The sequence below is a fragment of the Lissotriton vulgaris genome, chromosome 5 (genome assembly GCF_964263255.1).
Source record: "Lissotriton vulgaris chromosome 5, aLisVul1.2, whole genome shotgun sequence".
Lineage (NCBI taxonomy): Eukaryota > Metazoa > Chordata > Amphibia > Caudata > Salamandridae > Lissotriton > Lissotriton vulgaris.
The window spans coordinates 68,237,791-68,252,489 of record NC_141693.1 but is presented as its reverse complement, the minus strand read 5'-3'; the positions used below and the strand labels follow the sequence as shown (position 1 = coordinate 68,252,489).

The 14,699-nt window shown below is 47.5% G+C and overlaps 1 protein-coding gene across 5 annotated transcripts in view; it reads right to left on the bottom strand.

Moving 5' to 3' along the window:
- The window catches only part of LOC147710198 (E3 ubiquitin-protein ligase TRIM39-like), a 257,855-nt gene that overhangs the window by 149,152 nt on the left and 94,004 nt on the right, over positions 1-14,699 (bottom strand). Inside the window, exon 5 of one of the 5 annotated variants that reach the window (XM_086920880.1) lies at positions 7,884-7,897. The exons of 3 other annotated variants lie outside the window; for them this stretch is intronic. In XM_086920880.1, coding sequence (XP_086777006.1) covers positions 7,884-7,897 — 14 coding nt within the window. Of the gene's footprint in view, positions 1-3,436; positions 3,453-7,883; positions 7,898-14,699 lie in introns of all 5 variants that reach the window. One more of the 5 variants, XM_086920882.1, reaches the window with a different exon arrangement.

Genomic DNA, 14,699 nt, shown 5'->3' with positions numbered 1-14,699 from the left:
ATTCTCAGCAGCACTTGTCTGTATATTATGAATCCGTCACTAGCACACATAGGGCATTCTCAGCAGCACTTGCAGGTATATTATGATTCCATCACTAGCACACACACAGAGCAGTCTCAACACCCCTTGCCATTATATTATGAATCCATTACTAGCACACATAGGGCAATCTCAGCAGCACGTGTCGGTATGTTATGAATCCATCACTAGCACACAAAGGGCAGTCTCAGCAGCACTGGTCGGTATATTATGAATCCATCACTAGCACACATAGGGCAGTCTAAGCAGTTCTTGTCGGTATGTTATGAATCCATCGCTAGCACACAAAGGGCAGTCTTAGCATCACTGGTCAGTATATGATGAATCCATCACTAGCACACATAGGGCAATCTCAGCAGCACTTGTCGGTATGTTATGAATCCATCACTAGCACACAAAGGGCAGTCTCAGCAGCACTTGTCATTATATTATTAATCCATTACTAGCACACAAAGGGCAGTCTCAGCAGCACTGGTCAGTATATTATGAATCCATCACTAGCACACAAAGGGCAGTCTCAGCAGCACTGGTCAGTATATTATGAATCCATCACTAGCACACAAAGGGCAGTCTCAGTTGCACTGGTCGGTATATTATGAATCCATCACTAGCACACATAGGGCAGTCTCGGCAGCACTTGTCAGTATATTATGAATCCATCACTAGCACACATAGAGCGGTCTCAGCAGCACGTGTCATTTTATTATGAATCCATCAGTAGCACACTTAGGGCAGTCTCAGCAGCACTTGTCATTATATTATTAATCCATTACTAGCACACATAGGGCAATCTCAGCAGCACTGTCGGTGTGTTATGAATCCATCGCTAGCACAAAAAGAGCAGTCTCAGCAGCACTGGTCAGTATATTATGAATCCATCACTAGCACACATAGGGCAATCTCAGCAGCACTTGTCAATATATTATGAATCCATCACTAGCACACAACGGGCAGTCTCAGCAGCACTTGTCATTATATTATGAATTAGCAACAAAGGGGGACAATGAGGGGACAATATTTAGAGGGGTCCAGTGTGCATGTCCCTACGAACTATTACCCAACTGTTTGCACAAAGTTCCCCTAGGGGTGATAATTGTGTTAGGGAGAGTGGACTAGCTGCCTCTCTCTAACAGGGGGGTTGTATCTGAAAGTCAGGGGCGATTGTCCCTTTTCGGAATTTAGGGAAACCTCACACAACAGGTTGGTTCTATGACTACTGTCGCATTCCCAACCGGTCGCTTCGTGTCATCATTGGCTTCCTGCTCCTGCGTCAAGCCGGCACTGCAATGCCTGACGGGCGGCACTTAGTGCTGCACTTTTGTCGGAGATCTTTTATTCCGAAGCCGATGTTTGAGTGGGTGTGAGGGGCCCTAATCGTGGAGTAGTGAGCGTGACATGTGGTGATTCTAAAAAAAGTTAGTGTAGTCTACTCTGGGTATTTTATTCCTGTAGCTACCTACTTTATTAAAACTAAGAGGGGTATAGGATTTCAGCCAACCTATGTGTGGGAAGCCCATTCAACCCTCAACAAGTGATCTGGTCGACATGTTTCGTGCCATCAAGGCAATTCATCAGGACCAAAGGAAGTGCTCATAAACTTGAAGTGGAGCCCATAGTGGGCTGCACGGTTAAATCGATACAACCTGTGGGGTCAGGATCTGGAACCAGGAAAAGTTCCTGTGTTGTTCTCCGCCCCACAGTCGTTGTAGATAGTCGTCACCGGGCTGCTTTTAGTAGGACCTGCGTGATCAAGGAGTGTCCTTTATCACGATCTGAAGGGGCCTCTTAACCTGCGTCCGTCCGGCCGGCGAATCTCGGCCGGTCAAGCTAGCACACAAAGGGCAGTCTCAGCAGCACTGGTCAGTGTATTATGAATCCATCACTAGCACACAAAGGGCAGTCTCAGCAGCACTGGTCAGTATATTATGAATCCATCACTAGCACACAAAGGGCAGTCTCAGTTGCACTGGTCGGTATATTATGAATCCATCACTAGCACACATAGGGCAGTCTCGGCAGCACTTGTCAGTATATTATGAATCCATCACTAGCACACATAGAGCGGTCTCAGCAGCACGTGTCATTTTATTATGAATCCATCAGTAGCACACTTAGGGCAGTCTCAGCAGCACTTGTCATTATATTATTAATCCATTACTAGCACACATAGGGCAATCTCAGCAGCACTGTCGGTATGTTATGAATCCATCGCTAGCACACAAAGGGCAGTCTCAGCAGCACTGGTCGGTATATTAAGAATCCGTCACTAGCACACATAGGGCAATTTCAGCAGCACTTGTCGGTATGTTATGAATCCATCGCTAGCACACAAAGGTCATATACAGCTGGCAGTGAATCAGGCCTAATTTACGAGCCTGGCTATGGAACCCCCGATGTCTGACCTAATGAAGGCCGCCCCCTGGGACTGATTTCAAAAGGAGTCGTGACTACGAAGCTGCCCACCTACATTTGCTGGTACGTTAATCACCCTCATATCGCTCGCATCTTAGCCCGCGAGCTGCAGCCGAGAAGAGTTGTGGTACTTGCCTTACTGACCCTAACACCCCCCTCAGCTCCCACTTACCGCGCCTGACCTCAATATGGCCGCCCCCGGCTCTAATCACACAGGGATACTGCAAAACTGCCTTTCCTCCAACACAGCCAATACTAACGTACGGCAGCAACACCAACATCCCGACCTGCTAGTCGCAGCCTGAAAGGGATGAAGTACATGTCTCTCTGAGACCAGCCCTTTCTTCAGCTTCCTGCCCACAGAGCTGACCCAAGACGGCCGCCCCTCATCACTGAATGTACAAGGATATCCTGTGCATCACACCATCGGCCCCAGTGTCCGCCCCCGATCGCTGTTAGGACACTCTGAAAGTTGACCTGGCAGCTGACCCTGAGGAGTCCAGGAACCACAGACACAGGCCTACAAGCAACAAATAAGCTACTTCGGGAAATCAAGCTTCGCACACCTCGAAAAACCAAAGAGTTATGTAGCTCTCCTCTACTCTGGGATACTTTCCTCCCCTATCTGAATCGCTCAAGCACCGCAGAACGTCCAGGACCCCTCCTTAGTTTCACGGTCACCCTTTCTAAGAAACCCAATGATGACACCGGACATATTGACTTACTCCAACCGCCCCATGTCGACCTACCTGAAATCTCATGGCGCAAACTCCTTCGCGATCATCTTTCCCTCCAACCTATACACTAAAGCAAGAAACTTCAAACATAGACTGATTAGACAGCTACCAGAAACACTAATCGCGGACACATACCATTGCTCCTCCAAAGTTCAGACTAAGATGGATTTCATATTCCACACTGAAAGTCCTGACAACTGGAACGCCACACTCAGAACACAACTTTGCATCTCAAAAACCACGACAACCTCGCACTGCTCCAAACTGACGACCTTGTTCCCCAACCACCTGGTGAGGGGTGGGAACACGTCTGTGACCATCTACACGAACGGCACAGTCCTGATTCAGGCAAACAATGAGAACCTTGAGGCCTTTAACTCCCTTTTCCCCGCCCTCCTTATCGCCCACCTCCACGTGCTTCGATCCTCTTTGAACTAGCACCCACCCCCGGTCAGCCTGGCCCGACAGGAGAAACATACATTCATCACCATGCCCAACGCCACCACCTCCCAACCCCCAGGCCTCCTCCCACCCCTTTGCCTACAGAATTGGCGATCTACAACTCACAGAGGATTGCCCAACCCATCTTCCTCACCCGACCTCCCCACACCAACTCCTTGACCCGGCCCTGCCGACTTCGACCTTCTCCTACACTCACATACCCGCAGACCTAAGGAGGACGAAACCACAACATGACCCAATTCTCCCCTTGCCCATAGTCCCCAACAGAGACAGCACAGCCCACACTAAGAGCATTAGACATCAGTACCCAGCCAGGACCAGGGTCCCTAACAGAGACAACTTGGTTCAGACAAGCAGCAATAGACTTCTTAACTTAGCCACGACCTCCACCACTCTAGACGACCTTACCCATCTCCCCACTGCCCCCGCCCACGGTAACACGACGCAGCGGCTCACATCACTATAAAACCTGGTAGATCTAGACAAGGCCCAAAAGCCCCACCAAGCCAATACCCTCCCAGGGCGCCCCTACTGACCTACTCCAATCATCTAAAGCACCCTGCCTGGTCCCTAGCGACCCCAGTGACTCGACCACAGAGACACGCTAGAAAGGACAGTGAGCTCCCTTCACAGAACACCAGAGAGACCAAAGCCCTCATGCCTACGTTGCAGAAACTCTTAAATACTGACACCAAGCTCCCAACGCTAAGACACTCGAGATGCAAAGCCTTAATGTCCCCTGAAGAAGCGACTGATCTAGCCGCAACCTATGACTACCCCCCTACAGACTCCCCCAAATCCAAGATCTATGTGATCCGGGGTTTCAGAAGATACATCCTCCTCCATAAACCCCCTAGACTCCCTCCCTTCCTTCCTCACCACCTTGTCTAGGGCCCCCCTGGTAAGATCCACGACGAAAAGAAGGTCTCCACCAACTGCAGATCAGCCTCTAGGCATGCGACTGAACTAGCGGAAGCCATCCTTACGCCGGACATAGATATTGCGTTCATCACGGAGACATGGCTTAACAACCTCTCCACTCCATGCTTAGACATGCTTGTGCCACCAGGTTTCTCCATTATCAACACAGATAGAAAAGACCAATGAGGGGGAGGTGTAGCTATCATACACAGAGACAACATCGCCATCAGGGAATTGGACTCTTGCAAATACAATTCATTTGAATGTCTTACTGCCAATATCAAGACTAAGGACAATGGTTCATTCCTCTGCCACCTTCTTTATCACCCCCCAGGCAACACCGCAGCACTCGGGGAGCACCTGTCCGACCTGATTGCGCATTGCGCACTCGGGAACGCTAACAACATAATTCTTGGTAACCTAAACCTCCGAAGGAATGAAGTGAATAACCCAGTAATTCAAACGCTATCCAACCTTCTCAGGGACAATAACCGATCTCAGCACTGCTCAGAAGAAACGCACAATAAAGGAGCAACCCTGGATGCCATTATCGCTCAACATGATGCAATTACCATTGACCACACACTCCCCGTGGACTGGTCGGACCATCACATGATTCTATTCCATTTCAACCAAATACTGCTCTCGCAGCCACCCGTACAAGACCCCCCCAAATGGGCCAGAAACCTCACCCAGATCGCCCACGCCGCCCTTGAAGAAATGATTAGCGTGCTCCTACCTAGCGCCAACGACCATCTCACCACAACCGAACTCACCTCGCTCTATAATGCAAACATGAGGACCATGCTTGACCAACTAGCCCCCTTGAAACTAAAAAAAAAGCGAGCCACTCCATCCAGATCGTAGTTCAACACCAACACCAACTCCGAAGGGAGACTACTAAGAGCCACAGAAAGACGCTGGAGAAATAATCCTTCGATTACCCTCCGCGATCAACTCAGAACAGCCCGCAGGAAATACAACAATCATATCAAGATCAAAAAATCCACGTTTTGTCGCTCTGCGCTGGACAATGCAAAAAATAGACCTAAGGAGCTCTACAACATTATCAGGCAACAAACCTCCAAGCCTGAAACGTCCTCAATACTGGCGTCCAAAGAACTCTGCAACAACTTTGCCAACTTCCTTAATGACAAGATCACCAAGATCGAACTTTCACTGGACACCAACAGCACCCCCCCACACACAAAGAGCAACATGGTGCTGCCGCTTGATAAGGCCCCTACACCACCTATCAAATCCTGGCTAACATTCCACCCCATACAAGAAGCTGAGATAGTCAAACTTATCTCCACCTCCATGCCCTCTTCTCACGCCCTGGACTCTTTAACCTCCCAATTGACCAAAAACTGAAACTCTCCCTAGCACCGCACTGGTGCATGATCATAAACAGCTCCTTGAGAAACGGAGCAGTACCAGATTGCCTTAAAGTAGGGCAAGTCACGCCACTGCTGAAAAAACCCGGCCTTGACAAAGGATTTGAACAACTTCAGACCCGTCTCTAACCTTCCTCTTCTGTCCAAAACCTTAGAAAGATGCTTACTCCAACAACTAACCCAACACCTGGACAACATAGACCTCCTTGACTCCCATCAGTCTGGCTTTAGAAAAGGATGTAGCACTGAAACCGCGATCCTCAACATCATCGACGATATCCATAAATTACTAGACTCAGACCATTGCTGCCTCCTCATCCTCCTAGACCTATCAGCTGCTTTTGACATGGTAGACCACAAACTTCTCATTACGGCTCTCCAAGAACGAGCAAGTCTTGGAAAGGTGGTCCTCAAATGGTCCTCATCCTTCCTACACAACCGCACCCAATGAATCAAAATTGAAAACTTTACATCCGATCTGCATCCAGTCAACAAGGGAGTCCCGCAGGGTTCAGTGCTCTTCCCACAACTTTTCAACATCTACATGGAACCCCTCACCAAACTTCTAAAAAAAAAGCCAAAATCCACTTCCATCTTAATGCTGATGATACGCAGATATATCTGGAATCCTCCTCCATCAAGGACATTCAAAAGACAACAACATACTGAGAGACGTCCAACATTGGCTGTCTAGCAACAACTTCAAACTAAATCCGGATAAAACCGAAGTTCTCCTCATCTCGAACAAAGAGGAGAACGCCCAAATTGCTGAATGGCTAAAAACCATTGATGCGCTCAATGGGAACCTTGCCCTGGCCGACTGTCAAATCTCTAGGTATCACGCTAGACCCGAAATTGAACATGACCTCACACATCAAGAACTCAACCAAGAGCGCCTTCCTCAACCTAAAACTACTATACAAAATAAAACCTTTCATCCCATCCAATAATTTCAAACAGGCCACCCAAGCACTGGTGTTGTCAAGACTGGACTATGGAAATGCAGTCCTCGCTGGAATACCAAAATCACATCTTGCCCCCTCAAAACAAAGCTCAACGCGGCAGCCAGAATGGTCACCCGAATCAAGAAATGTTATCACATTTCTCCGGCACTCAGAGAACTTAAATGGCTCCGAGTATAAATGCGGGCTAGCTTCAGAAAAGCCTGCCTCACACACAATATTTAACAACAAGGGGTGGTGATGGACAGAGTTTCTGAATTAAGCAGAATACTCTCACCCAGTCAAGAGATCAGGGCTAGATCCAACACCGTTTTTTAGCTCACTGCACCATCCCAGCTCAGAACCTGGCTATATGCAAATTAGTCTGTTCCTGTCCCAGTGCATGATGGGAACAGGGCAAACCAAACTACCAAGCCAATTCTTACACTGGGAAGGAAACAAGCTACCGGGGACCGGTTTCTGGCATTTCAGCCGTCGTCGGCCCGGCTTGCTTGAATCCTGATGGTGCAATGAGCAAGGGACTCACATCTGAGTATACCCTTTCACGCTTAGGGTGGACAAAATATTTAACAACAAGGGGTGGTGATGGACAGAGTTTCTGAATTAAGCAGAATACTCTCACCCAGTCAAGAGATCAGGGCTGTTCATCACCACCCCCTTTTCTGAATCGTTTTTGGCCACTATAGGTGTGGCAGGGTATACTCAGACATGAGTCCCTTTCTCACTGCACCATCAGGATTCAAGCAAGCTGGGCCGAAGACGGCTGAAATGCCAGAAACCGGTCCCCGGTAGCTTGTCTCCTTTCTGGTGAAGAATTGGCTTGGTAGTTTAGTCTGCCCTGTTCCCATGATGCACTGGGCCAGGGACAGACTGATTTGCATATAGCCAGGTTCTGAGCTGGGATGGTGCAGTGAGATAAATAACGGTGATGGATCAAGCCCTGATCTTTGGACTGGGTAAGAGTGGTCTGCTTAATTCAGACACTCTGTTCATCACCACCCCCTTTTCTGAATCGTTGCCTCACACACAAAGCATTGCACACCGGCAAACCCGAATATTTAGCGGCCAAACTCAAAAAAGTCGATCAGACAAGGAACCTCAGAAGCTCGAACTCTCTTCTACTCATCCCGTTGAAAACTCGGAAACAAAAAACTGCGGCTAGATCCTTTGCCGAGAGCGCACCCAAAATCTGGTTCTCCATTCCTCCCCACATCAGAACTATTACCTCTTTTCCAAAATTCAAAAGCCAGCTCAAAGGCCTGTTCCTCGACCGCGCCCTAGGGAATCGATACAAGCAGCCAGAGTGGGGAAACAGTCTCCTCTCACAGATGCGACTCTATGCCCACAAGCCGCATTACGGAACTTGCAGCTAATTGACCTACACCTCTCTGTATTTTGTGATTCTCTACATCATAACGGGTCAGGCAAGCGCTATATAAAACATCTTAAAAAAAAAAAATCTATCTATACTAATATAATAAAGAGAGCCCAAACCTTTGAGGCGGGTAATCTCAGGAACCACAGCACCAATCACAACACCCAATACAGCGTTGGAAAGGGCAGTTGCAGCACTGCGTTGTGCTGTGGGCGTGTGCTGGAGGCGTGTGTTACGTTCCGTCCTTCATGCCATGTCTCATATCGTGTGCTACCACCCTGCTCCCTTTAAATACCCCTGCACCCCATAATCATAACCCACCCTTACTCCTTAAAATACCCCAACACCCTTAAACACCAACCCATCTTAACCCTATAAATATACCCTGTACCCCAAAACCCAAACCTATCCCTAAACCCTAAAAATACCCCTGTACCCCAAAACCCAAACGTAGCCTTGAACCCTATAAATACCCCTGTACCTCAAAACCCAAACCTATCCATGAACCCTAAAAATACCACTGTACCCCAAAACCCAAACCTAGCCCTGAACCCTCAAAATAACCCTGTACCCCAAAACCCAAACCTACCCCTGAACCCTAAAATACCCCTGTACCCCAAAACCCAAACCTAGCCCTGGACCCTAAAAATACCCCTGTACCCCAAAACCCAAACCTAACCCTAAAAATACCCCTGTACCCCAGAACCCAAACCTAGCCCTGAACCCTTAAAATACCCTTGTACCCCAAACCCCAAACCTAGCCCTGAACCCTAAAAATAGCCCTGAACACTAAAAATGCCCCTATACCCCAAAACCCAAACCTAGCCCTGAACCCTAAAAATAGCCCTGAACCCTAAAAATAGCCCTGTACCCCAAAACCCATACCTATCCCTAAACCCTAAAACTACCCCTGTACCCCATACCCAAAACTATATCTGAACCCTTAAAATACCCAAACACCCCAAAACATATACCTCAGTACCCCAAAACATATACCCCTATACCCATACTTACCTTATCCAAACATTAAAAAAAAACATGCTTTTACCATTCATTCATTTATAACGAATTTCATTGTAAATGTATGCGTGGTAAAGCATATAAAATGTAATGCCATGCGTTATAATGGCATTGCGGAGTCATGGTACTTTCGTAATGAAAGTGTGCGGAATGATGGTATGCGGAAAGAAAGTTGTGCAGTAATGGGTGTTTACCCTCCCCCGGTAAGTACATTGGTGGCACGGCGGCCCACATCTCCAGCAACATGCTCATATTTTTTCACCACCGATTAAAAAAATGCACAGGTCTCTCTCATTGATGGCCAGCACCGACATACACTTTTAGACACACCTCCCGCCACAAGTTCTAGAATTGTGACCTTTAGAGCTGGGGAGCTACGTTCGAATCTCGGCATCAGCTCAACATCCTGTGATTCCAGGCAAATCGCTTTGTCTCCCCGTGCCTACCACAAATGAATGTGTTCTTCTGTAATGTAAATTGTGCTCATGTCATGTTGTCGAGTTTGTGCTATATAATATTGCAAGGAAAAATAAAGTAGGGAAACTCGAGTTCACACACTACTGAACGCGCACTCTTAAGTGCATCAGCAGTGCACTGCGAATCGGAGCGTTTCACAGGCCTGTCACAGATAAGAAATGCTATCAAAACGAAATCCTACAAAACAATATACTACTGGCCGGCAGCAATTCATACCCGGACAACGTCGGGAAGGGCAGCTAGTAATACTAATAAATATCTTTATGCAAATGTATCTTTTCCCGTTTTCCGCTTAGTTAGGTTTCGCCTGCACAGCACTTCTGCTGTGCTTATAAAATGTATAGTATTTATTATAAATTTTTAAAGGGGCTTACATCCTGCCTTTGCTTTTGATTAGTTGGTGTGCTTGCCACTTACTTTTCCTCTGTTTCTTTTGGCTGTAGCATACTATTTCCTATTTTTCCTCTCTTGTGTTTCCCTTATCTATGTTACAAGGCCCAAGTCATGTTTTAATCTGCTTTTGTGCAGTTTTTAGGTCTTGCCTATTCCATCCCGTAGGGATGATAGGCGAGATTTATAGTAAGCGTTCCGAAAAGTCTATCCAGATGTGGATCGTGTACAGTTCATGTGAGCCAGGCGCGTGCACAGGAATTTGCTCCCCCTCCTCTACCCCTCCCACAAAGCAAGACAAAACAAGAACATCAGCCACTTCACGCGCTCTGCAGGTCATGAACAGGACCATCTGCTCATGAATCTGAATGCTGGCATGGTTGCCCTGCCCCCCTACCAGCACTCGTCCTTTTCTCCCCACTCTTCCACTCTGTTTTCCTAAACCCTCCCTGCTCAGCTTTCTTCTCTCTTTCTCCCCGTCTCCGCTTCCCTCCTTTCTCCGCGCAACTTCCCTTCGCACCCCCGTCCTTTTCACCCACTCTTCGACTTTCGCTCGACAATTCGCACACCCCGCCCGCCTTTCCGCCCTCGTTTTCCACCCATAGCCTCTCCCCCCTTCTAGCTTCTGCCTCCTTATGTCTGGTAGTTTCATGTGTTCTCTCCTTACCCCCTGTTTTTCTGATTCACTTAAAGGGAAGAACACTGCAGTTTGAGGCGCTGGATGGAAAAAGTTAACATTCGTATTGCCGCATTTTTCTCCCACCCCCAATCCCTTGTCCCCTTCTAATATTCTCTCCTTTGCACTGCCCCATCTCTCCCCCCACCGGCCGCCCCTATTCCATCCATACATTCTTTCGTATTCCCCTCTTTTCTCTATACCCACACACTTCATTCATTCTCTCATTCTCCCTCCTACGCCTCACCACCCTTACTTCGTCCCCTGTCTTGCTCCTCTTCTTTCCAATATGTCCCTCCCTCTCTCCTTGCCCTCTCTCTTCCCTGACTCCTTTCTCCTATCATATTTCCCCTCTGTTCTCTTGCCTTTCACTGGGATTTATATGAGAACACACCCCATAAAAAAGGTGTTTGTGTGTAGTCGATCACACTGAGGTAGGAGGGGCGACGTCGCTCTCCAAAGGTTACAGTAAATATCGCCCCTTTGAGGTGAACGCATTATGGATTGTAAAAAGCTTGGTGCCCCTCCAAGGCGCGTGAAACCTGACTGGCCCCCCTTTGCCTGGCCTGATACTGTGCTTGTCACCGCAGCCCTGCTCTTGATTATTTATTTCTTTTATCGGCTCGGTCAGCCCTACCTTGCTGTATTGCCTCTTTCTTCCTAAGACGCACACAAACACCTCTCCTTATATCGCTGCCCCTCCCTAACCCCCACCTGTCTCTGGCTGTTAATCCCAGGGTTAAACTATCCTGAGTCAGTAATCACCTTTGATATAATCTGACCTCAGAGAGGTGCTGTAATGCACCATGTTGCATCAGCTGCCCTCTCACAGGCCCAACCCTAAGCAGTTTGGAAAAGCAAATTGTCTTATCAATCTGGTGGTTCACGGGCAGGGTGCATGCGTGTGTGAGTGGTGGGGGTCGCCTGCTACACGATAGGTTACAGAGAGCGTTGTTAGACGGCGTGCATGTGTGTGTTGTGTAACAGTGTGTTTACATCGCTCTACAGCTGTTGGCAACGTGACTAGTCTGTCTAAAACTGTGGTGGCACATGTTTTTAACGTCGGAACTAAAGCAATTTTAATAGGATAGCTGTGTACCCAGCTGTCTTTGTTGTGGCACCCATGTGGGTGCATTTCCATGTGTATACATACGTCTGTGTCCAATTATGTGCCCATAAGTATGTTTCCCTGCCTAACTTTTTGTGTGTGCGTTTATGTATAATTGTGTATCTTCGAGAGTGTTTGTTTTCAGGTATCTGTGTTTTAGTCGGTTGACCTCAGTAGATGTGTGTGTGGTGTTCGTGTTTTTATTTATTATTTAGGCTGTGATATGTGACTGTATGGATGTTTGAGGTCTTGTGCTTATCAATCTATCTTCATACTTAGTCTGTTTGAGTTGTGGTGAGTTGATGTGATTTTGCCTTCTCTTGCCACATCCTTTACTTAGCCCTGCCGCATAATTCCAGTGGTCCTGGTCTTAACCTTTGTACGTTATTGTGCGAGTATGCAAGTATACTTTAATGTGTCTATTGTAGTGTTTATCTGTCTGAGGTATTGGTGGCATGTTAGAGTTGTATTCCAGTAACAGTCGGTGGTGTGTTGCTGCAAATATGTCAGTATGCGCATCCCCGTTTTTCTGTCTGAGCTAGGACTCGCAAGTCTGTATGTACGTCCACATGACTGTCTTTTTGGGTGTATCCCCATGTCTCTTTTTTGGTATATTGTTTTACTTGATGTGTGTGTCAGTTTACCTCATCTCTATGTTTGGATTGTCGTAAACTCATAAACGTGTGTTTATTGGTGAGGGTTTTTGTGCAGTGTGTGTGAGTTTGTCTCTCCCTGTGTTGGTCTATCAGGGCTGTCATGCGTGTCTATATGTTTGAGATGTAGCATGCAGGTGTAGCTCTGTTTCTTAGTTGTGCCCTCACTCTACCACTCTCCCGCCCTCACTCTACCGCCCTCATGCTACCACTCTACCGCACTCACTCTACCACCCTAACTCTACCACTCTACCGCCCTCACTCTACCACTCTTCTGCCCTCACTCTACCGCCCTCACGCCCTCACTCTACCGCCCTCACTCTACCACTCTACCGCCCTCACACCCTCACTCTACCGCCTTCACTCTACCGCCCTCACTCTACCGCCCTCACTCTACCGCCCTCACTCTACCACTCTACCGCCCTCATACCCTCACTCTACCGCACTCACTCTACCACGCTACCATCCTCAGGCCCTCACTAACGCCCTCACTCTACCACTCTACCGCTCTCACTCTACCACTCTACCGCCCTCACTCTACCGCCCTCTCTCTACCACTCTACCACCTTCACTCTACCGCCCTCACACCCTCACTCTACCACTCTCACTCTACCGCCCTCACTCTACCACTCTACCGCCCTAACTCTACCACTCTACCGCCCTCACTCTACCGCCCTCTCTCTACCCCTCTACCGCCTTCACTCTACGGCCCTCACGGCCTCACTCTACCGCCCTCACTCTACCACTCTACCGCCCCCACTCTACCGCCCTCACTCTACAACTCTACCGCCCCCACTCTACAACTCTACCGCCCTCACACTACCGCCCTCACACTACCTCCCTCACTCTACCGCCCTCACTCTCTCTATCGCCCTCACTCACTCTATCGCCCTCACTCACTCTATCGCCCTCACTCACTCTATCGCCCTCACTCACTCTATCGCCCTCACTCACTCTATCGCCCTCACTCACTCTATCGCACTCACTCACTCTATCGCCCTCCCTCCCTCACTCTCTCTATCTATCTATCGCCTCCCTCTATCTATCGCCCTCCCTCTATCTATCTATCGCCCTCCCTCTATCTATCTATCGCCCTCCCACTATCTATCTATCTATCGCCCTCCCTCTATCTATCTGTTGCCCTCCCTCTATCACCCTCACTCTATCGCCCTCCCTCTATCTATCACCCTCCCTCCCTCTATCTATCGCCCTCCCTCTATCTATCTATCGCCCTCACTCGATCGCCCTCTCTCTCTATCTATCGCACTCCCACTATCTATCTATCAACCTCCCTCTATCGCCCTCCCTCTATCTATCACACTCACTCTATCTATCGCATAACCACAGCATCACTCAGCACCACCACAGCATAACTCAGGGGCACAACAACATCTCTATGCGCTACCACAGCATCACTGAACGCCACATCATCACTCGTCGCCACCACAACATCACTCAGCGCCACCACAGCATCAATCTTGTGCAACCATTCAACAACAACTGGTTCAAATATGTTCTCTCAATGTTTCAAGCTTTATTACAAATGTTACAAAAAGATGTTAATATTTCACTTCTGTTCTTGGACTTTCGTCACAATAAAATACACTGAACATAATCTTGACAAAAGTTATTTACAAAAGTTTAAGCTCATTGCGATTATAAATTACAATAACTTTTATTTAAGTATTAATTATTTTAAAAAATTAAAAGCCATTGTTATTTGTAATATCAATACATCTAAGTCAGGTAAATACAACACATATTTCATTACAAATGTTATAGGTGTCACATTTGCGAAAGTTAAAACTATTGGAATTGTAAATGACAAAGCTATTAATTTAGCTATTTTCAAAACCAACAATAAATATAACATTTGTCATTTACAATACCAATAGCTCAAACTTTCCTAATGCGAGACCTATTGCATTACAAATGCTTGTTTAATTAGGTCTCACTGTGCTTATTTACATATTCTCCCCATGGAGGCAAACATTTTGAGCGTGCTTGTTATTCTCTTTACCTCATGTTAATTTCATTAAACTAATCTTTTGTTTAGCATTCGCGATCTCC